This window comes from Crinia signifera, chromosome 6, assembly GCF_055691185.1.
Source record: "Crinia signifera chromosome 6, ASM5569118v1, whole genome shotgun sequence".
NCBI classification, from domain to species: Eukaryota; Metazoa; Chordata; class Amphibia; order Anura; family Myobatrachidae; genus Crinia; species Crinia signifera.
The window spans coordinates 190,920,649-190,944,621 of NC_139222.1; the positions used below are offsets into that span (position 1 = coordinate 190,920,649).

Genomic DNA, 23,973 nt, shown 5'->3' on the forward strand with positions numbered 1-23,973 from the left:
TTCAACTGCATCCCTGTTGGGACCTGTGCATCATTTGGAGTGCCGCCCCGTCTCCCATATATATATATATATATAATCACAATACTCCACGACGCGCTTAACAATATCAAACAGAAAAACTTTCTTTTTAACAATATATACTGAGGCTGCTATACCACAATGTTACCCGAGGGCCGGGTAACTTACATACAACATACACTTCCCAAATGTGGTTCAGCGCCCTTTACTCAATTGATAGTCCATACGTCATTTCTCCAAGATAACAATTTATTAAAATCTTCAAAGTTTGATTGACCGTCTGGCCGTACAGCAGAAACCCAACGCGTTTCGTCCTAAGACTTCATCAGGGGATTGTATACAGTCTACAATAAACAATATTTTAAAACATAAGTATGACGTATGGATATGTGATCTAATGATTAAAAATACTTGTAGAAGAGAAAACAAAAACAAAACAGAAAAAAGGAAGTGGTGACGGTGGTTTGAAAGAAACGAAAAAGATGAATTCGCCCATAATGGGTTGTCCTTAATTAAAAAGAATATTCAGTGATTGAAAGGATAAACAACATACCCGAATATTAAATTTCTTATTGAAACGATTAGGAGATGCGATGTCGGTGAACAATTATTACACCTATACAAAAACATATACATATTGATCTCAATATTATGTGAATATATTTTAAATATTTTTTGAGTTCTATATAAAGAAAAGAGACCCACTGATGGACCGTACATACCAAAAAGAATATATGATATGTCTCCTGTCCTTCTCTTGTAAGCCCTATGAGGCTAACCTATGAAAGTGAATGTGAATTTATAGTGAAATTATTTAATGTGATATTCTAAGATGAAGTGGGAATGATTTAAGAGCATGTATCTATTATAGTGAAGTAACTATTCTCTCAATAGATGATGCAATATACACAAAAACAATTTAGTTAAATAATTTAACATCAAGACAAAAATTATCTGCTACAAGTGAAGTGGAACAATTTAAAAACAACCTACCAATTGCACTGGTAGAGATTCGTTTGTTCTGGAAAGACCTCGGCCTGTTACAGTCTAAACAATAAAAATACAGTATGGTATAGTATACCCATATTTATGTACATAATAAGCAGAATTAAAAAGGTAAAAAAATATATATATATATATATCACAAAAAGAACGGGAGCTGTGACCTTTTCCTGCGCTGTTTGGGTAGCAGCACTTCTATAGAACCTCACTGTTAATAGAGGTACGGGAGATGGAAATGAAAAGAAAAAAAAAGTCTCCTGCTCTCTGACTGATGATACGATTTACGCCCCAGCAATTGAATGTACCACTGAATTTGTGAAGACATCAGTTGGAAAGTAGTCTAATTATGGTCTTAATTTCTGATCATTATTAAAGCCAAACCTTGTTATATGACATTAAGCTTTGATACCTTTCAAATTGATTTACAGTATGGTATATTTTATACCTTTCCTTTAATCATCTGAAAGCTGTTTATCCAATTGATCCTTGGTTACCCCTGAAGAAGTCCCTATGGGACGAAACACGTAGGGTTATTTCAGGCAAATATTGGCTAAAGGTTGGATCAATCCTATGTGAAATTACCTATTGGAAATTTATATACTGCTGTTCAAAATAAATATATTTTAAGTTTTACCACTGTTCAGAATAAATATATATATATTTTTTTACCATTGTGTATATTTCTCTGGTGAAACACCTACAAGCGCACCTCTTTCTTTTTTTCTTTTCATATATATATATATATATACAGGAAAATCGAACCGGCACTCTGAAACTCCAAGTTCAAATGCCCCGGGTGCCAACTTCAGATGTAGGTAGAAGTGGAGAAATAAGTGTCACTCCATGGGTCTTGGTACAACGTAGTTTTATGTAGTAGAATACAAGTTACATGGTCAAAGTCGACGTTTCGATGCTCTCAAGCATCGTTATCAAGACTGCATGTAACAACTGAGCAAACAGCAAAGCTTAATACATAGTGTCCGCACGGCGGCAGGACCCATATAAATAACATACATACCGGCCAAACGTGGACTGGACGGGTGCCGGGTGCAGAGCGCGACTCACCCCAAAGTTGGGTTGATGCGCACGCTGCTGACGTCACTCCACACAGCATAGTAACGCTGTGAGAAGGAGCGCGTCCCCGGCAACCCGTCCAGAACCCCAAGAGCCGGCAACATGACAATACGGCTGCAAGTACAAAACATCATGTAAGACTGAGAACTAAACATGAACAACAATGAGCAGCAGCAGAGCAGCAATAGTGGAGACACAATAGAAGGGTACATGGAAGGAATGGGTAGACGACATGAAAAATGGGTAGACTATACAAGTGTCGACAGCGAGATGAGCGGACACACAAGGAGTCTGTGGAAGATTAGAGGAAAAGTCCCCAGTTGAGGCGGTCATTGAGCCCCTTGGGTTTCACCGTTTGCAATTTATAAATCCATTTAGACTCGAGCCGTAACAGCATACCGTCACGGTCTCCTCCACGGGGAAGCGGGGGTACGTGATCGATAAGGATGAATTTGATATCAGTCACAGTGTGACAAGCCTCCAGGCAGTGTCTGGCAACGGGTTGGTCGGCACGTTTGTTAGAGATGGCACTGTTAATAGATGAACGGTGAAGGGCCATACGATCACGTATGGTCCTAATAGTCTTGCCGACATAGTACAAGCGACAGGGGCAGTACAACAGGTAGATCACATGAGTTGTTAAACATGTCAACACATGTTTGATGGGAAACACATAGTCGGAATGAGGGTGTTTAAATGATTTGCAAACTATGAGACTCCGGCAAGTGGTGCATTTTAAACATTTATAACACCCAGGACTTTTTTGTAGGAAGTTGGAGTGGCTGGGTGTGTCGAAGCCGGTGATGTCGGCGTGCATCACTTTATCCTTGATATTTCTACCGCGCGTATAGCATGCCATTGGGCGGCGTGTCTTGAAGCACGGCAGGGATTTATCAGTTTTTACAATGGGCCAAAGGGCGGTTGTGGCCCGCTGGACTATCGGGCTAGACGTGGAGTATTGTTGTTTCCACGGGATGCAATCATGTTGCGTGCGGGTGATAGATTGCAAAAGAGTAGATCGCGGCATCCTCAGTACCTCGGACTGGATGGTGCGGAGAGATGAAATTTCATAACCTCGGTCAGCAAATCTATTTACAATTGCATTGGTGCTTTTTAATGCAGCCTCAGGAGTGCTTGAGATCCTGGCTACCCGCATCAATTGAGATTTGGGTAAACCTCGTTTAAGGCCTTTGGGGTGGTGGCTTGAAGACAGGAGCAATGTGTTCCGATCAGTCGGTTTGCTAAACACGTTGGTGACAATCCTAGAGTCACAGATGCTAACTTGTACATCCAGGAAACTGATGGTCTGATGTTGAACATTAATGGTGTACTTGATGGGTGAGGACCCTGAGTTGATGGCTGAGATATGGTCTGTGAGGATTGCAGTTGGACCGGTCCAAAGGAGAAACAAGTCATCAATAAAGCGAACATACATCAGTATGTGCTCATTGATGTGGTGATTTTGTAAGAATTTATCGTTTTCCTCCTGGAACATGAAGATGTTTGCCAGGCTAGGCGCCACCGGGCTCCCCATGGCACAGCCACTGGTCTGTTGGTAAAACCCCCCATCAAAATAAAAATAATTGCGTTCCAATGTCAAAGTAAGAAGTTGAGCAAATAGTGAGTGGTCCATTTCAGATACATTGTTGTATCTGAGAAAAGCTGCGACCGCGGCTACCCCTGCTTGTTGGGGAATCGCAGTGTAAAGACTACTGACGTCCAGGGTTATGAGAGCCGTGTTGGATGGTACAGAGTCGAATTGTTGAAGTCGCAACAGGAATGCCGTGGTATCTTTGATGAAGGACGGTTGGATGTGGATGTATGGTTGAAGAATAATGTCCAAAGTTTTGGAGATCGGTTGATATAAGGAATTGTTAGCCGAAATAATGGGGCGGCCGGGTGGGTTACTGAGGTTTTTATGAATTTTAGGGACAGAATAGATCAAGGGAATGACAGGGTGTTTCTGTAAAAGTGCGGTGGCTAATTTACTGTCCAAGGTTCCAGATTGAACAGCTTCCTGCAATATATGATCCAGCTCCCGTTTGTACTGGGCAGTGGGATCACCAGGCAGTTTGATATAAGTGCAGTTGTCTGCCAGTTGGCTGTACAGTTCATTCTTATAGTCGGATAGATCTTGAATGACTATCGCGCCACCCTTATCCGCCGGGCGGATGGTTATGTGGCGGTATTCGGAAAGCTGCTTGAGTGCCAATTGTTCAGCTCTGGACAGGTTGTAATGTGTCCGTGGGACTGCTGCGTTATATTTGATGACTGCCTCATCCACCAAGCGGGTGAAAGTGGGAACGGATTTATTGGTAGAGATGGGGTCGAAAGTGGATTTAGTGCGTGATCGGATGAACTGGTCAATAGCCGAAATCCCGTCAAAACAAGAGGATCGCGGGAGCTACGCGCCCTCATGCGGAATTAATTTACAACTTATCCCATCACCAGCTTACTCCTGCCGAAACTTCAGTCCTTAATAAAGGCTTGTCCTTTATCCCCACCAATGTGCACAGTGACATCCAATGGGAAATTGATAAGTACAGATTTGCTCGCAACCTTCGTTTGAAGGAGCACTTTCAGCATCAAGATGAGAGCAGAGCCCCAGTATCGGCTATTGACCAGTTCATCCGATCACGCACTAAATCCACTTTCGACCCCATCTCTACCAATAAATCCGTTCCCACTTTCACCCGCTTGGTGGATGAGGCAGTCATCAAATATAACGCAGCAGTCCCACGGACACATTACAACCTGTCCAGAGCTGAACAATTGGCACTCAAGCAGCTTTCCGAATACCGCCACATAACCATCCGCCCGGCGGATAAGGGTGGCGCGATAGTCATTCAAGATCTATCCGACTATAAGAATGAACTGTACAGCCAACTGGCAGACAACTGCACTTATATCAAACTGCCTGGTGATCCCACTGCCCAGTACAAACGGGAGCTGGATCATATATTGCAGGAAGCTGTTCAATCTGGAACCTTGGACAGTAAATTAGCCACCGCACTTTTACAGAAACACCCTGTCATTCCCTTGATCTATTCTGTCCCTAAAATTCATAAAAACCTCAGTAACCCACCCGGCCGCCCCATTATTTCGGCTAACAATTCCTTATATCAACCGATCTCCAAAACTTTGGACATTATTCTTCAACCATACATCCACATCCAACCGTCCTTCATCAAAGATACCACGGCATTCCTGTTGCGACTTCAACAATTCGACTCTGTACCATCCAACACGGCTCTCATAACCCTGGACGTCAGTAGTCTTTACACTGCGATTCCCCAACAAGCAGGGGTAGCCGCGGTCGCAGCTTTTCTCAGATACAACAATGTATCTGAAATGGACCACTCACTATTTGCTCAACTTCTTACTTTGACATTGGAACGCAATTATTTTTATTTTGATGGGGGGTTTTACCAACAGACCAGTGGCTGTGCCATGGGGAGCCCGGTGGCGCCTAGCCTGGCAAACATCTTCATGTTCCAGGAGGAAAACGATAAATTCTTACAAAATCACCACATCAATGAGCACATACTGATGTATGTTCGCTTTATTGATGACTTGTTTCTCCTTTGGACCGGTCCAACTGCAATCCTCACAGACCATATCTCAGCCATCAACTCAGGGTCCTCACCCATCAAGTACACCATTAATGTTCAACATCAGACCATCAGTTTCCTGGATGTACAAGTTAGCATCTGTGACTCTAGGATTGTCACCAACGTGTTTAGCAAACCGACTGATCGGAACACATTGCTCCTGTCTTCAAGCCACCACCCCAAAGGCCTTAAACGAGGTTTACCCAAATCTCAATTGATGCGGGTAGCCAGGATCTCAAGCACTCCTGAGGCTGCATTAAAAAGCACCAATGCAATTGTAAATAGATTTGCTGACCGAGGTTATGAAATTTCATCTCTCCGCACCATCCAGTCCGAGGTACTGAGGATGCCGCGATCTACTCTTTTGCAATCTATCACCCGCACGCAACATGATTGCATCCCGTGGAAACAACAATACTCCACGTCTAGCCCGATAGTCCAGCGGGCCACAACCGCCCTTTGGCCCATTGTAAAAACTGATAAATCCCTGCCGTGCTTCAAGACACGCCGCCCAATGGCATGCTATACGCGCGGTAGAAATATCAAGGATAAAGTGATGCACGCCGACATCACCGGCTTCGACACACCCAGCCACTCCAACTTCCTACAAAAAAGTCCTGGGTGTTATAAATGTTTAAAATGCACCACTTGCCGGAGTCTCATAGTTTGCAAATCATTTAAACACCCTCATTCCGACTATGTGTTTCCCATCAAACATGTGTTGACATGTTTAACAACTCATGTGATCTACCTGTTGTACTGCCCCTGTCGCTTGTACTATGTCGGCAAGACTATTAGGACCATACGTGATCGTATGGCCCTTCACCGTTCATCTATTAACAGTGCCATCTCTAACAAACGTGCCGACCAACCCGTTGCCAGACACTGCCTGGAGGCTTGTCACACTGTGACTGATATCAAATTCATCCTTATCGATCACGTACCCCCGCTTCCCCGTGGAGGAGACCGTGACGGTATGCTGTTACGGCTCGAGTCTAAATGGATTTATAAATTGCAAACGGTGAAACCCAAGGGGCTCAATGACCGCCTCAACTGGGGACTTTTCCTCTAATCTTCCACAGACTCCTTGTGTGTCCGCTCATCTCGCTGTCGACACTTGTATAGTCTACCCATTTTTCATGTCGTCTACCCATTCCTTCCATGTACCCTTCTATTGTGTCTCCACTATTGCTGCTCTGCTGCTGCTCATTGTTGTTCATGTTTAGTTCTCAGTCTTACATGATGTTTTGTACTTGCAGCCGTATTGTCATGTTGCCGGCTCTTGGGGTTCTGGACGGGTTGCCGGGGACGCGCTCCTTCTCACAGCGTTACTATGCTGTGTGGAGTGACGTCAGCAGCGTGCGCATCAACCCAACTTTGGGGTGAGTCGCGCTCTGCACCCGGCACCCGTCCAGTCCACGTTTGGCCGGTATGTATGTTATTTATATGGGTCCTGCCGCCGTGCGGACACTATGTATTAAGCTTTGCTGTTTGCTCAGTTGTTACATGCAGTCTTGATAACGATGCTTGAGAGCATCGAAACGTCGACTTTGACCATGTAACTTGTATTCTACTACATAAAACTACGTTGTACCAAGACCCATGGAGTGACACTTATTTCTCCACTTCTATATATATATATATATATATATATATATACACCAAAGTCTTGGTCTCGGCCCTCCAAACTTTTTTTGTAATCCAATTTGTGCGGTGCCCTCCTAGGACTGGTGGTCCAAATATACATACACGGAGCGGCGGCACTCACATCCAACAAATAAACTGAGTCCACTCAGTAATTGAATATAAACGTTTTCGGTTTACTTAACCGTCATCAGATATCTGATGACGGTTAAGTAAACCGAAAACGTTTATATTCAATTACTGAGTGGACTCAGTTTATTTGTTGGATGTGAGTGCCGCCGCTCCGTGTATGTATACATATATATATTCTTTGATATTCTTTTTCTTTTCATATATATATATATATATATATATATATATATATGTATATATAAATTATCACGGAAGGTGGCACTCAGGAATAAAACACACAAAGGCTGGCAGGTATAACCAACATTTCAAGGTTTTATTACCTTGTCGTCAATATATCGGACAAAGGAAGGGTAGCATACAGAGAAATCTGCTTCCAAATGAGTATGGGTTTTGACCAAAGATCACTTCTTTTTATGCATAATATAGCTGTAAAATTAATTGCAATTGTGTTTACACATAATGATACCGAAAGAGGTAGGCTAAAAACAATACAATAGGGTAGTTCAGAGGTTGGATTTGACGGTTGTAGGAGGGGGATTTCTATAAACCTGGAATAGTTAGGTTGTCAAGTTGTACTGAAACAAATGGTAAGAATAGAAGTGGGCAATGAGACAACAGATGCAATCATTGTAAGGAAGTGCTATACTGTATTAGAGGAAGTACTCTATTCTACTAATGTATGATGTGTCTATGTAAGGCAGCTTTGTGGGAATATCAGTATATTTTAATATAGTTTAGCAAAGAGGAAGGAACATAGTGGTAGATCAGCACAATTATCTCAGCCCTTATAATATGTCTCACTATTCATCTGTATCCTTGATGCTTTTATGAGAATAAATGACCCGGGCATGTCTCTTAAGATAACAGTGTTAAGATTTACTCTGTGAAGTTCCAGCCTAGTACTTTACAGATAATGCTACTGAAACTGCATTGATGTCACAACTCTTTGGAAGTGTCTCTAGCACAGAGGCAGCAAGTTGTGATGATTGTGACGGTACGGAAGTACTTCTTATACAATGATTTAAGCTGTGCTACAGTCACTGTGGATTCTCCATATTATGCACAGAAATGGTGGTGTCTCTAGGTCAGTGATTTTCAACCTTTTTTCAACTCGCGGCACACCGAACAAGATTTTAAAATTGTCAAGACACACCATAAGTCCCCAACAGAATCAGAATCAGCTTTATTGGCCAGGTATACTTGAGTATACTAGGAATTTGTTTTTGGTTTGCTGTGCAGCAGCCAGGTGGGTAACACATAAACAGCATACAGTATAAACTATATAAACAGGTGGGGAAACATGTACAGTCATACAGAAAGTTATTCCGAGGGGACACCATGTTAGATTATGAGCAAAGGGTTATGGCACGATTAGACAGTGAGGTGTTCATGAGTTCAAGTGTCATCAGGTGAACCGCTTGAGGGAAGAAACTTTGTAGGCTTCTGGTGGTACTGGTGGGAATAGCCCTGTAGCGTCTGCCTGATGGCAACAGTTTAAACAAGCCATGGTCAGGATGTAGTTGGTCCTTGACTATCTTCCTTGCCCGCTTTTTTTGCTCTGGACAGGTACAGGTCCCGGACAGAGGGAAGGTCCATCCCGATTATCTTCTCCACAGTTCTGACTACCTTTTGGAGTCTGCATTTGTCTCGTACCAGCGAGAGGCTGGTGGAGCTGTACCAGACCAGTATTGAGGAGCACAGTACAGACTCCACAATCGCGGAGTAGAAGAGGAGCAGAAGCTTCTGTGGGATGTTGAACTTCCTCAGTTGCCTAAGGAAGAATAGCCTCTGCTGTGCTTTTCCAACAATAGTATCAGTGTTGGGTCCCCATTTAAGGGATCAGGAGATTGTGGTTCCCAGGAACTTGAAGGATTCCACTAGCGACACCACCCTGTCAGCAATTGTTAGCGGAGAAACACCAACAGCCTTCTTCCTAAAGTCCACTACCATCTCAATGGTTTTGAGTGGGTTGAGCTCTAGATGGTTGCTGCTGCACCACCGGGCCAATCGGTCCACTTCTTGTCTGTAGGCAGATTCGTCCCCGTCCTTGATAAGGCCAATGACGGTAGTGTCATCGGCAAATTTGATTATCTTTACTGATAACAGGAACAGGATAACATGAAACTAGACACACACACATTGGCACCCACATAAAAAAAAAACATCATTCACACTGTCCCCCATATAACAGGATAATAAAACACATTTACAGTATTAACACAGTAAAGTAGAATACAGAGACTGTGCCAGGCTTATCTGCTTGGAAAACATCGGAGAGACCTTATGCCAACGGTTTTCAATGTGCTGTGCCCCAGGGAGTAGAGTTAAAATGTATTTCTGTCTCTGGCAGTACAATGCTCAGGGCACACTGCCATGGCACAGTGGTTAAAAAATAAGATATAAGATAAGAATTTATTGTCATTGCAACACAATACAAAAATTGTAAAACAACGAAATTATAATCTTGGTCACAGAAACAAGAACAAGAACAAATTAACAATTTTGGTTAAAATCGGTAACGGCAGCTGGGAAGAAGCTATTTTTCAAACGTGAGGTTCTAGATCGAATACACCTTAACCGTTTATTAGATGGTAAGAAAGAGAAGGCATGATTATAAGGGTGGTGGCTATCCTGCATTATACTGTTCCTTTTTCGCCTAATATTATTTATATAAATGTCTTCCATGGAAGATAAATCTCGGCCAATAATGGCCTCTGCAGTGTGTATCACCCGATTCAGTTTTTTTATCTTTGTTTGTGCTATTTCCGAACCACACTGCAATGCAATATGACAGGATACTCTCAATAACCCATTTATAAAACCTAATCAAATTCTCCTGAGAGAAATTGGCTGCTCTAAGCTTCCTCAAAAAAAATAGGCGCTGCTGAGCCTTCTTAGCCATCACTGAAATATTGAAGGACCAAGTTAAAGTGTGTGAGATAATGACCCCTAGCAACTTAAACTCCGTCACCCTCTCTACCTCCAAGTTATCAATAAGTAGAGGCTCTAACTCAGATTTCCTACCTCTTCTAAAGTTTTCACTGCCCCAGTTTACTAAGGAATTGACTTCATCTCTATAAGCAGTCTCCTCCCCATTCGTAATAAGTCCTACCACCGTAGTATCATCGGCAAACTTAATTATAAGATTTGTGTCCGCCTGCGGACAACAATCATAAGTAATTAAGGAAAACAATAATGGGCTCAATACGCAGCCTTGGGGAGTGCCTGTACTTCCTTTAGAACTGTGGACACACAGTCTCCGAGTTTAATATGCTGAGGCCTATTTATCAAAAAATCTATGATCCAGTTGCATAACATAACTGAAAAGCCTAAGCTCCGCAGTTTAACTACCAAGATATTAGGGAGAATCGTATTAAACGCGGAGCTATAATCAATAAAAAGCAACCTAACATATGTGTTTGGCTTTTCTAAGTGCGAACGTGAGGAGTGGATAACGGACAACAGCGCATCTTCCGTAGATCTTTTGGGCTTATAAGCGTATTGGCCGTTATCAAATCCAGCAGGAAGATGTCTTTTTTTTTTTTCAAATTTGTTTTTATTTTCAAGTTCAGAATCATTAACAAGCAATTGTAAAGGAACAATAGAACTTGCATACATTTTCCATTTTTTGTTTTGTTAAATTTCGGTATTTTTACAGAGTTTCATATGTATGAAAAAGAGAAATTAATTCCATTCAATGACAGCTCAAATATTTTAACGTTTCTATAACAGTCATGTAATAGGATAAACATTTTCCATGTAAATTATCTTTCTGTTAGTTTTGATTTCAATAAACATGCTTAAACATTGATATTGTTGTGTTTTCTAATTTTTTTTTAGGTATACCAAAGGAATGACATTTTCTTAGAAAACATATGTTATTTTATGCTAAATATAATTGAAGATAGATAGAAAATGAAAATGAAGTCAAGAGTTCTTATATAGGGTGGGGTCGGGGAGGAAGGGAAGGGAATAGGGGGGGGGGGGGGAAGAAGAACACGCGTGTCCTAGACGATCAGTTCCAGTTGTTTACTGGATGATTGGTGGATCCTGTAAGAGTATTCTGGTTTCATACCAGAGGGTTGTATGAAAACATTTGTATATTTGTTGTTTGATTTCTATTTGAAGTGTGTCTATATAACTTTCCCATATTTCAAAAAAGCTTTTGGTTTGGGATTCTTTATGTAAGGTTGTTTCGGTCCATTCAAGTTTAAATATTTGAAACAATTTTTCTTTAAACATTGAGATTGAGGGAGGCGAAGTAGATATCCATTGTTGTAATATGCATTTCCTCGCCACTGAGGATACATACAGTAGTAGTTTTTTACAGCCGATTGTTATTTTAGGAGTAGTTGGTAAGTATCCCAGAATGGCCCACTCTGGTGTCAATAAAAGATAATTTACTAAGTGATCCACTGCAAATTGTCTTATTAACATCCAAAATCTCTGAATTTTTGTGCATTCCCACAGACAGTGGTATAAATTTGCGTCAGAGTGGTTACATTTTGGGCATGATGACGAGTTGGTGAGGTTTATTAAGCTGGAGCGATAGGGGGATAAGTAGCCTCTGTAAAATATTTTAAAAAACATATCTTTATAAGATGTGGCAGAAATTGTTTTGGTAGAGTATAAGAGAGTTTTAAGAATAGTTTTTTCATCTAGGTTGGGGAAGTGTCCCTGCCATTTAATGATGCCTGTTTGGAATTGATCATTATAGTATGGTTCTCTTAGTATCTGATAAAAATATGTTATTGCTTTCCTGGTGTAGCTTCCATCCAAGAGCGCTTTGTCAAATTGGTTATCCCAATCGGCTTCTCCTAGGAGTTTTATTACCTTGTTGGCATAGTGTTGAATTTGAAAAAAAGCTAAATTGCAGGGTGGTAAAAAGTCATGTATGGCTTTTGCTTGCATGTATGTTAGGATTTTTTTGGTTTCTTTATTTGCGAGTTGTTTAATGGAGCGTAACCCTTGAGAGTGCCATAATCTAAATGGTTGTGTTGTTGAGCCATGTTGAAAATTATTGTTGCCTATGAAGGGAAGATGTAATGAATATTGGGTGTGTAATTTGTTTTTGTTGCGTATTGAGTGCCATGTGGACCATGTCGACATGAGGAGGGGATTTTCTAGTATCTGTGTGGATAATTCATATCTAGGTAGATGTAGGAGGCTTGTTAAATTAAGGGTAGGCAGGAGTTGTTGTTCCATTGTGTAATTGGCATATTGGTCTCTCTGGTGTATCCAATCTTTTATGTATCGACATATGGCTGCTTGGTTATATAGTTTGATGTTGGGAAAATTGATTCCTCCCTCCTGTCTTGTTTTCTGTAGCACTTTTAGGCTAATTCTCGGCTTTTTTTTTGCCCATATAAAGTTCCTAAAAAGATTAGTAATTTTTCTTTCATCAGATAGGGTAAGGACAATAGGAAGGACTTGAAGCGGATATAGAAGTTTCGGAAATGTGATCAGTTTGATTAGATTGGCTCTCCCTAGATATGATAACTGTAAATGTTGCCAGCCTTCTAACTCCGCTTCAATCTGTGATATAAGTGGTGTTATATTTGCATAGTAAAGGTTATGAATATTTTTAGTTAATTTTATTCCCAAATATTGTATGTGAGAAGAGGTCCATTGTAGATCTCCAATAGGATTGTGTGGTTTGTATGGGTGTTTGCCTAGTGCTAGGGCCTTTGATTTTGAGAGATTTATCCGGAACCCCGAGAGTAAACCATATTGATGTAATATGTTAAACAAGGGTTCTAGGCTTGTTTCAGGGTTGGAGATAAATATCATTAAATCATCTGCAAAAGCTTGCAGTTTTAGTTCTTGGGATCCAATTTTTGCTCCTTGCAGTTCTGTCCATTGTTGTAGGTGGCGTATTAGGGGATCTAGTGCTAAATTAAATAATAAAGGGGAAAGTGGGCATCCCTGTCGCGTCCCTCTTTGTAATGTTAGAGAGTTACCCAAGAGTCCATTTACCAATAGTTTAGTGGAGGGTTTACAGTATATGTATTTGATTAAGTTTATAAAGGGAAGGCCAAAATCTCTATGTTCCAAGACCCCAAAGAGGTATTTCCATAGTATTTTATCAAAAGCTTTCTCTGCGTCTAAGCTTAGCATCACTGTTGAAGTATTAGCATTATTAGACGAGGAAGTCACAACTGCTAGTGCTGAACGGATTCCCAGTACCGAATGTCGGTCTGTTGTGAATCCTAGTTGGTGTTTGGTCAAGAGGTCTGGCATCATTCCCTTTAATCTGTTTGAGAAGACTTTTGTCAGTATTTTATAATCCTGGTTTAATAGTGCTATCGGTCTGTATGAGTCCATTTGGGAAGTGTCTTTCTGTGGTTTTGATATCAGGATTGTTATTGCTTCATTGAAGGATGGGTATGGTATCTTGTTGCTAAATATTTCTTGGTATAGTGAGGTAAGTGTTGGGATAATGTCTGTTTTTAGGATTTTATAGTAATTGGCATTTAGCCCGTCGGGTCCAGGTGCTTTATTTAATTTGAGAGAATCTATGGCCATGATTACTTCTTGTTCAGTAAATTTGTCATTTAGTTTTTCTATTTGTGCTGTCGTCAGTCTAGGAAGGCCTATGTTTTCTAAAAAGTCATCTATATCTTTTGGGTTGGGGTCGTTGGATTTATATAATTCTGTGAAGTATGATTCTAATAATTTTAAAATGTCAGGGTGGGAAGTGAGGGTTGATCCATTTTTTGGGTCATGTAATTTGGTGATGTAGCATTTTTTGGTTTGTTTCTTTGCCATAAATGCCAATAACTTTCCTGACTTACCACCCCAGCGGTAGTATTGATTTCTCATGTAATCAGTTTTTAGTTTTGCTTCTCGTAGTAAAAAAGCTTCTAATAAACCCTTGTTCTGTAAGTATATCTTTTTATTGTCTTCTGTCATGGTATTTAGGTAGTGTTGGTGTGATATGCGGAGTTTGTTTGTTAAGGAATGTAGTTGTTCTTTCTTTTCCTTATTGCGTTTAGCTACATATGAGATTATATGGCCTCGCATGACTGCTTTGGATGTTTCCCAAAATAAAGCTATGTCATCCCAATGTTGGATGTTATCGTCTACATATAGTTGCCATTGGTTTTTAAGATATTTTTGGAAGTCTTCATTGTGTGTTAAATATGTTGGGAAGCGCCATATTTTCGAGGTTTTATGTGTGTTTCGTCGATTTATGTCACAAATTATGGGGGCATGATCAGATATTATAATATTGTCTATGTAGGTGTGGGAGATACGGGGGAAAAAGGATTCTTCTAGTAGAAAATAATCTAATCTTGTAAAGGTGTCATGAACTCGTGAATGATATGTGTATTCTCTGCTTGAGCCATTTTGAAGTCTCCATACGTCTAACAAAGCATGTTGGGAGCATAAAAAGGATATGCCCTCTTTATTGTTAGGAGGAGAGTTCGTTGGGGTTTTAGAATGATCTAGGTGTATATCATGTAGTGAGTTCATGTCACCTCCTATTATCAAATTAGGTGAGTTATGTTGCATTAGTAAGTTTGATATTGTTTGGTAGAATGTAAAGTTTGGTGCGTTAGGTGCATATAGGTTAAGTAATGTGAAGGGTTCCCCATGTATTGTGACATTTAACAATAAGTACCTGCCTTCTGGATCTACTATTTTGTGGGTTATTTCATAGTCTAAGTTCCTCTTGAATATTATAGCTACCCCTCTTTTTTTTTTTGTGTATGAGGCAGGGACACACTCCCCAATCCAGGGGCTTTTTAAGGTTGAGTTAGAGGTTTTAAGCCAATGAGTTTCTTGTAGAAACATTATATCTGAGTTGGATCTTTTCAAATATGTAAGAACTTTACGCCTTTTGATAGTGGCATTTAGACCAGCTACATTCCATGAAAGGAATCTAAAGGAGTTGGATGAAATTTGTGGTATTTTTAAGGGTGATGGTTGATTTGTTGTCATCCTATACCATCTCTGGAGAAAGTGTTGTGTGTGTAAATATAAACAAGTATCTCACCTGCTCTGTCCCAGCCAGCAGAGCACGTGGTGGAGTACATGATGGTGGATAGTTGTCGTCCGGACACGCATGTTCTAGGGTTGGAAACGGGTGGGGAGAGAGAAGAGGAGGGGGGGAGAGGGAAAAAGGAGGATATGCACAGAAAAAAGTACAACAAAATTTTTAACATTTTTAACATCAATTAGTGTATTTTCATTGAGTCACTTACAACTAGACAAAATGAATAGAAATATAGTAATGAACGAACCACCTAAGGTGGTGTCACCAGCCAGGTTTGACATTTATATATTACTGTGAGTTTTCATCCATTTGGCGGTGGGTTGTTATCTGGGGCAGATTGAGTAATTTTAAAGTGATTTCTGGCCTGAATAGGGTCATCAAATATTTGTGTGTTACCATCCGTAGTGACTTTAAGTTTTGCCGGGTATAACAGGGCAAACCTTATATTGTTGTCGATGAGGTGTTTACAAATGGGGGTAAATTCTCTGCGTTTTTGAGTGACAGAGGTGGAAAAGTCTTGGAATATAAGGACCTGAAAATCATGAATCTGGAGGGAGCGTTTTTTACGGTACGCTATCAGCATGTTTTCTTTGTCCCTATAATTTAGGAATTTTGCAATAACTGGGCGGGGTCTCTTGTCTCGGGTGTCTCTGTCAGGACCTATGCGATGTGCTCTCTCAATCATGACGGTACCCGATGTCGTGGGGACATTTAGAATAGAGACAATATCGGTGCTTATTAGGTCTGTTAGGTCTGTTCCTTTGATTGATTCTGGAATGCCAATAAATCGCAAGTTGCTCCTCCTAGATCTGTTCTCCAAATCTTCCAACTTGGATTCCAGTTTGGCATTAAGTTGAACCTGTTCCTCAGCAAATTGTTTGAGTTCAAGGATGGCATCTTCATTATCGCTGGTACGTTGTTCAACCTCAACCAGCCTTTTTGTATTTGTTTCCAAATGGGTTAGGATTGTATTAATGGAGGCTTGGATTGCGTCCAATTTTTGTTCTATTTGAGAGGTTTGTGCTGGGTTTAAAGATTGTGAGGAGTTGTTTGTGTTGTCCAGTATTGGACTGTCTGGGGGGCTGAATGATGGAGATGGGTTTTCAGGAGCTAGATCCATGGGATTGGAGGTTGGAACGGGCTTTGTTTTCTTTCCCATGTTTAGTGTTTGTGATGCGTTTAAGAATCTTTTCATACTACGGATGGTTAGCTTAGGTCAGAAATTGTATATGGCCCCAGGTCAAGTTTACAGGATTTTACATAGCTTTAGTAATTTAGTGACTCGTTGGGTTGTAGGGTTACATTTATAATGAATCAAAGGTCTCACAACTTTGAATAGAGATTACTATGCCTCTAATTATAATATTGACCGGTTTTGTTTAGTTATGGGGAGTACAGTAGAGTAGCTCGAGTCTGTATATAGAGTATTAATAAAGGGATGGTTTTGTTAAACTAAATTGTCTTCCGACAATCACCACTGGGTGGCAGTAGATATCTATTATATTGAATAAAGTTTGATATGACTGTCAGGTATTTTGTTTAGATTATATTGTATAGGTTTGAAGACAAATATAGGAGTATGTGGATCTTACAGGTGGAACATATACATTCAGGGTTCAATCGTCGAGCTTCAGGTAATTTTAGATCAGCAAGTGTCACTGTCTCTTGGATAAATTGTGTGTATGTAGTTGGGTTAGCTCACGGCTTGTGAGTTGTTACACACAGAGGGTCAGTTTGCATCAGAAACAAGTCTGTGTGCTAAATGCACTGCTTCGTCCTGTGCGTGGGCTATGAGGCTTTCCCAACCTACTTGTTAATAGGGGGTGCTGGTAGATGGAAGTCAATGGGGCAATGTTTGTAACACAGCACTTTCCGACAATATGCAGGCAATAATTTCGGATTTCAGCATAAGGGTGGGATGTCAGGGTAGGTATTGCGGGTGTTCCCCCGTTTGGGTGGGAGTCTGTATCAGGTCAGTTACAGGAGGGTGGGGGAGATCTGTCCCAAGTCGCCAGCACGTCTTGGCAGCAGTCTTTGAGTCTCTCTCCTCACCTTAAGGTCTGTGCCGGCGGGTGTCCAGATATTCAGGTGTCCGCTTGTCTGTAGTGGCGTCACGCTGGGCTTAGTGTCTGCAGTGTCAGCCGCGTTCTTCTCCCTGCTTTGCGCTTTGTGCTTCTACACGTCCAAGATGTCAGGGGGTCAGCGGCGCGCCGTCAGCGGGTCTGAGCTCCGTCTCTGATGCAGCATCCACACCTTTCAAGCGGGCGCAGGCAGTCGGGGTCAGGCGGTCCTCGACAGGCTGTCTCCCGGGGGGTCTCGTTCGCCTGATCTTCCTCCTTCTCCACGGGATTCTCTTCACGCCGGCAGCAGCAGGGCTCCGACGATGAGCCGGCTCCCGTCACTCTCTCGTCGAGACGCGCGTCCCAGGAGGGTCTCCGCTGCAGGTCTCTCTCCCGTACGCCTCCGTCCTCCACGTCCGTCCAGCAGGATCCCGTCAGGTGGGTTCTCTTTTGCCGTCGGTTCGTCTGGTTCTGGGGTCTCACCTAGTAGATAAGGTGGCAGTAGATCTTTGTAGGGGAAGCCCCGAGGATGTTGTTTGGGCTTTGAGTGAAGCCGGAGTTTCTCAGGCTTCAGCGTATCACGCCAGTCTCGTGGCGTCTAGGCCCCGATTTCAATGGGCTGGATTCCGGTGGTATTGTGCGGCCGTTTCACACTATAGACAGTGCTCCTGGTAGGAGAAGTTTTCCTTCACCAGATGTCGTGGTTTTCACGGTGGATAAGGTGAAATTTGGTGGAGATGGGGTTAGATTTCTTTTCAGTGAAACGGACCTCTGTTAAAATGCGGCCATCGCGATGCTCCGCCCACCGGAAGTAGGAAGATGTCTTTTAATGTGTACTAAAACTAATCTTTCAAAACACTTCATAATGAGGGGGGTCAAGGCTATTGGGCGAAAGTCATTAAATACCTATCTAGGTTATTTCTGCCTTGATTGTGGTGATGGGAATGGGTTTTCTGTGCATCCATATACTGTGTAGAATACACAAATAGAATATACAAATGTATTTAATGGTATAATGTCATAAAAGTGTATATTCTGTGAGAAAGTATATTTCAATTAAATGCAAAACTGTTTTCATATAAAAGGAATAGATAAACTCAGTATAGTGTTAAATGCATGAAATCCATGGTCCATTAAATGAAATCCATGGTCTCCATGTGCATAAATATAGAAATCCATGGTCGCCATGTGCATAAATATAGAAATCCATGGTCGACGTGCATATATGTGATCAGATTTATAGTAAAACACTATTATGATCACCATCTTCTGAATAAGTGCTGAATCAGGACGATATAGATTCTTTTCAATTCTTTGAAGCCCTTTCTGTAGAAAAGTGGGCAAATCACAATAAGATGATACAGATATAGCCGGCTTAACTTTTCCCGACTCCTCTCTGGTGTGCGCCGGCAATAGGGACTGGGATGCGCGTGCGCATCCCAGTATCATGGCGGTTGGGTAGTGTCTTCCTGCCTGTCTCCGCTTCAGGGAGATACTGCCCAGTTCAGGGGAAGGGTTGGCAAGGGGGTCCGGCGGTGATGGTGGGGGAAGCGGCGGGGACCCCGGCAGGCTCCGTTGCCATGGGCGTGTGAGCATCTCATGCGTGCGCGCCCCTGGCGGTAGCCAAACGCTGGCAGGGGCTGGCGAGAGCTGCTGCAAGGAGCCATCTGTAATTACTGGTTGCCTATGTTAAGTGACTCATAGGGCACAGAAAGTCTATATTTGCACTTAATAAAAGTCTCCTTAAGGTGTGTACACATTGCAATTGCATTGCGATTCAATCCCAATTCAATCAGGATCGAATCGCATGACAAGCAAGAGGCATTCAATTTTTATTATAAAGTACAGACCTGTACTATATAGTCTTGCCTGCACAGTCTATATTTCTGTTCGATTTCCACTTAACAGAAGCACACATCAGCATCGAATCAGCATTGAATGCTGCAAAAAAAAAAACGTTTGATTTCTATTTGCTTTTGACTACAGGTTGAGTATCCCTTATCCAAAATGCTGGGGACCAGAAGAATTTTGGATAGCAGATTATTCCGGATTTCAGAATATTTTTATATGTCAATGCTATATCTTGCATTCATGTTGTACAAACACATCAGACACATGAAATACACACAAATATATTTTATTTGTGCGTACAACAAGGTTTCAAAACATGACACAAAGTTTCAGGTACTGAATGTGAATGCTAAGCAATCATTGGGCAGTATTCAATGAACATAATCGCGGCGTGCAGCTAATCCTGTTTAGGATTCACTGCACAGTCCCCGTGTTCCGGAGCCTCGCTGTCCCCCTGCTATCCCCGTATTCAACGTCGCAAGAGTTCGCTGTCCCTGACGGCGAATCACTTCACCATGAAAAGATGGCGATTTGCTACACGGCGACATACGGCGAAAATCACTTAGATGCACGTTGAATAAGGTGATTCACTTTCTGGCACAAAAAATCACCTTCCAACGCGAAAATAGCACAAATTCGCCATAAAACATGGCGAATTGGCCTCATTGAATACTGCCCATTGTCTTGCACATATTTAGTGCCAGTTACATATAATTTCCTCAGTAAGCCAAGGCGCTCTAGATTGCTGGAATCCATGGATTACCCAATGACACTTTAGCCAGGCGTTTATTCATATAATTTCTCATGATTTCTCATGATTACATTTTTAAAGACCTATTATCCTTTTCAAATGTATTAATTCACTAGATGGCTTTTCTCTGCAATATTTGTATATTAATTCTGTAAAGGTATATATGATGCCACAATCTTCTTGCAAAATGATTAGAAGCTTGGACTGACTACATGTTGTCAAAGTTCCTCCAAATTCAGAATTGACTACAAAAACAGGCTTTGGCCGAATTGAAAGGTTCTGTGCTACAAATAACACATTCAAGGTGGGATTGGTTCTTGGTTTCTGATTCATCTCCTGCACCTATGAATGTAAGAAAAGTCTGTGCTATGATTTGACCTCCCAGAACACCACGGCTTATGGGTGGCTAAAACACTGGATAAGTGAAAAATAAGGGGGTTGTATCAAACCTTAGAAAGAGATAACGGGGAGTATTTGCTAAGCCTTGGAAAGAGATAAAGTGAATCAAGGGCCCAATTCAGGTTGGCTCGCAAAAGCAAAATCTCTAATGGGAAAAACCATGTGCACTGCAGGTGGGGCAGATGTAATATGTGCAGAGAGAGTTACATTTGGGTGGGGTGTGTTCAAACTGAAATCTAAAGCAGCCAGTATTTTATCTGCACAGACACAAAATAACTCACCCAAATCTAATGCTCTCTGCACATGTTACATCTGCCCCCCTGCAGTGCACATGGTTTTGTCCATTATAGAAGGAGTTTGGTTTTGCAAACCAACCTGAATCACCCCCAAAGTACGAACCAACCAGATTCTGTTATATTTCAAACACAGCCAATTTATCAACAAGGACTAAAACTTGTTGTGTATGCTGAATCTCAATGCATATGATAAATGGTGGTCTCCAGTCATTTGGTCCCTAACTGTATTTTTCAACCATGTGACAGTTAGGGGCTGATTGGTTGGAACACCATTTATTGTACACAATGGGGTTTATCATTCACAACTGGTTGCATCACTATTTAATAAATGAGCCCCACAGCCTGTAACAGGGTTAAGAGCTGGTTGGCTGGTACTTTATTTCTCTCCAATGCTTGGTAAGCTGACCCCTAAGTACCAACCACTCATGCCCAGCCTAACTGCCATTTTATGTGCTGTGTTTGAAAGGTGACTGTTAGAAGCTGATTGGTTTGTACTTTATTTTTTTCCACTTTATCTCTCTCCAAGGCTTGAAGCATCTCCCCTAGTGTAACTACTTTTAGTGTCACGCCCTCTTCCCCCACTGGTGAGAGCTTGTGAAGCTGACAGCTGCTTCTGTTCTTGGCAATAATATTTTGGGGGAGTGCTGCTGGGATATGAGGTCGCATGTCTGGAAGAGTTAAAGTTACTGCACTGACCCCTCTGACTTCTTTCCTTAGTAGCTGGAGAGTATCAGTGTGGTGCTAGAGGTAGTGGCAGCAAGGGTGCCCATAGACCTTCAAATAATATTTTACTGACCAGGATAAAACAATGAATCGCGAAAAAACAAAGTGTGAGTAATATTCAATTAATGCTGAATTTTGACATTTATATTTTGCCCTTTGCAATAGGATGACTACATCAAGAGTTGGGAAGATAATCAGCCAGGAGATGAAGGTAATATAAATATCACTCATATATATGTACCTGAATGTTATTTATTTCTGTGGTCCTTGTTGTAAACTAAATCAGGGAAGTCTTTGCTAAACCATTATCCAGTAGGTTTGGTGGGATGCAGTGTAAATCACGGCGGTCGGGATCCCGGCGTTCAGAATCCCGACGCTGGAATCCCAATCGCCGAAATCCCGACACTTTCTCCCTCCACGACACCCCTGGAGGGAGAATAAATTAGTGTGCCGAGCGTTGCGAGGCACCGGGCCCGCTGCATGGCGAGCGCAGAGAGCCCGCAAGGGGGGGGGGGGCGATCCACGTCCCCCCTTGTCGGGATTTCGGCATTCGGGATTCCAGCGTCGGGATTCTGAACGCCGGGATCCCGACCGCCGGGATTTAATACTGAATCCGGTTTGGTCTATGTGGTATGAGTTGTGCTGGGTTCTCTGAGATTGTATACTAATCACTTGTGGACAGGATTATTGGAATATAGCCACAATGTCATTGATAATTAGCAGATAGGAGTGGCTGATGTAAATTGTAAAATGTGTTGACTACAGTTAAATACAGTTCAGGTCACTATCCATTTTACATCTCAGTCACCACTATTAGAACCAGATTAACAACAGGGCGACAATGTTGGTTACCCATGGGCTCCCACACACATAGATCCATTACCAGTTTGGTGAGCACTATGACCAGGGCTTAAAGTGGTCAAGCAGAGTTGGGGGAACTCATTTATCTATGCCACCTAATTAACCCCCCTCCCCTACCCCCATTAGGGCCAGTGGTAGGGTTTTTGACATCCTCTTGCAAACTAGAATGCTTTTCTGTGAGAATTACTGTTCAGGGCCAATGTGGAGTTTAAAATGTTCCTCCTCACCATTAGAGGTGATGGAACTCAGTTACAGCCCGTTCCCCCTCACTTTAACCCCTGACTATGACATTTATCTGAACTGGGAGCACTACAGGTTGTTTAACACAATTTTCTTAACATCATCAGCATATTTTATTGACAATTTTATTATTGTTAAGGTACTAACACAAGATAATCGCACTGAAGACCTCACAATACTGCCTTGACCTCTACTCATGTCCCTCTGCAGGAGGGACAATCCTATCATGTTTTAGGGGCATATTTATCAAATAATAATCATATAATATTTCCAAGGGTCCCTCTATTTCGGAGAGCAGCTGTAGCCACCATAAGTCTCTATAAAAACTGTGAAGCTGTCAGATTAACTATGCATTCCAGTGCTTGGCCTTCATAGGATAATGCCATCTCTAGATAGCATGATCCTATAGTTGCCTATGGGCTACTAATTTGTGGATTTGCACTTGGAACCCAAGCCAGGAAGCAGTGTAGATACCAGATAGTGTTACGCTATCACACTGCTTCCAGCTCTTCACCAGATGGACTCTTATCGGAGCCAGTCCCCTGACAAGAAATTGTTAGGAAATTTGGGTGGATATGCATTTTGCAGATTTATACAACAAATATTTGTGTCATCCACATTTAAAATGTGGCTTGTGCTAAATATGCCCCTTAGTGCTGATTAGAGTATAAGGCTGTTATAGTGTGATTATTCTTTTATTCTAAAAGGATGAATAAACCTTTCAGAGAAAGGAAAGCTAGAGTATATAAATATATATATATTTTAGAACAAATTCAAAGCACACAAACTTATTTTTTATAATAATAATAATAATAATAATAATAATAATAATAAGATATGTCTTAGTACCATAAAGGAGCCCAAGGGAATATAAGGCTATCACATACAGTATGTACTAAATGGTTTTCTATGGCGGCTTCTGCCTGCTAATTCTTAGAGCAGCCTAGATTATAGCTCTGCAGGTAAATGACACTTTTGTTCAGCAATCATAAAGCAAATGTGTTTCGAGTTCCCAGATGCTGCTTTTGCAAATCGTGCATAAAATGAAAGTGATTTCGATACCTCAAGAAATGCACCAGCCTGTGCTTCTAACTGTTCAACTTGTCACCTAGGGGTTGAGTCGTGTTGCCATGTTCAGCCAACTCAAAATGAAATACAGTGTTTGCTAGTGAAACAGTGTTCTGTGGTAAAACCTAAATGACAGAATACTTTAAGAGCTCCTCTTGCACGCGTAAGTTGTGTAGTGGTAACAGTCATTGTTTATTATGCTATAATATGGGTTACTATAGTTTATTGGTGGTTGTATAAAGGC

General features: G+C 41.5%; 1 protein-coding gene across 1 annotated transcript in view; it reads left to right on the plus strand.

Annotated features, from left to right (window-relative positions):
* SPOCK2 (SPARC (osteonectin), cwcv and kazal like domains proteoglycan 2) overlaps positions 1-23,973 on the plus strand; it is a 152,573-nt gene that overhangs the window by 109,481 nt on the left and 19,119 nt on the right. Inside the window, exon 2 of the mRNA XM_083148469.1 lies at positions 21,726-21,771. Coding sequence (XP_083004595.1) covers positions 21,726-21,771 — 46 coding nt within the window. The remainder of the gene's footprint in view (positions 1-21,725; positions 21,772-23,973) is intronic.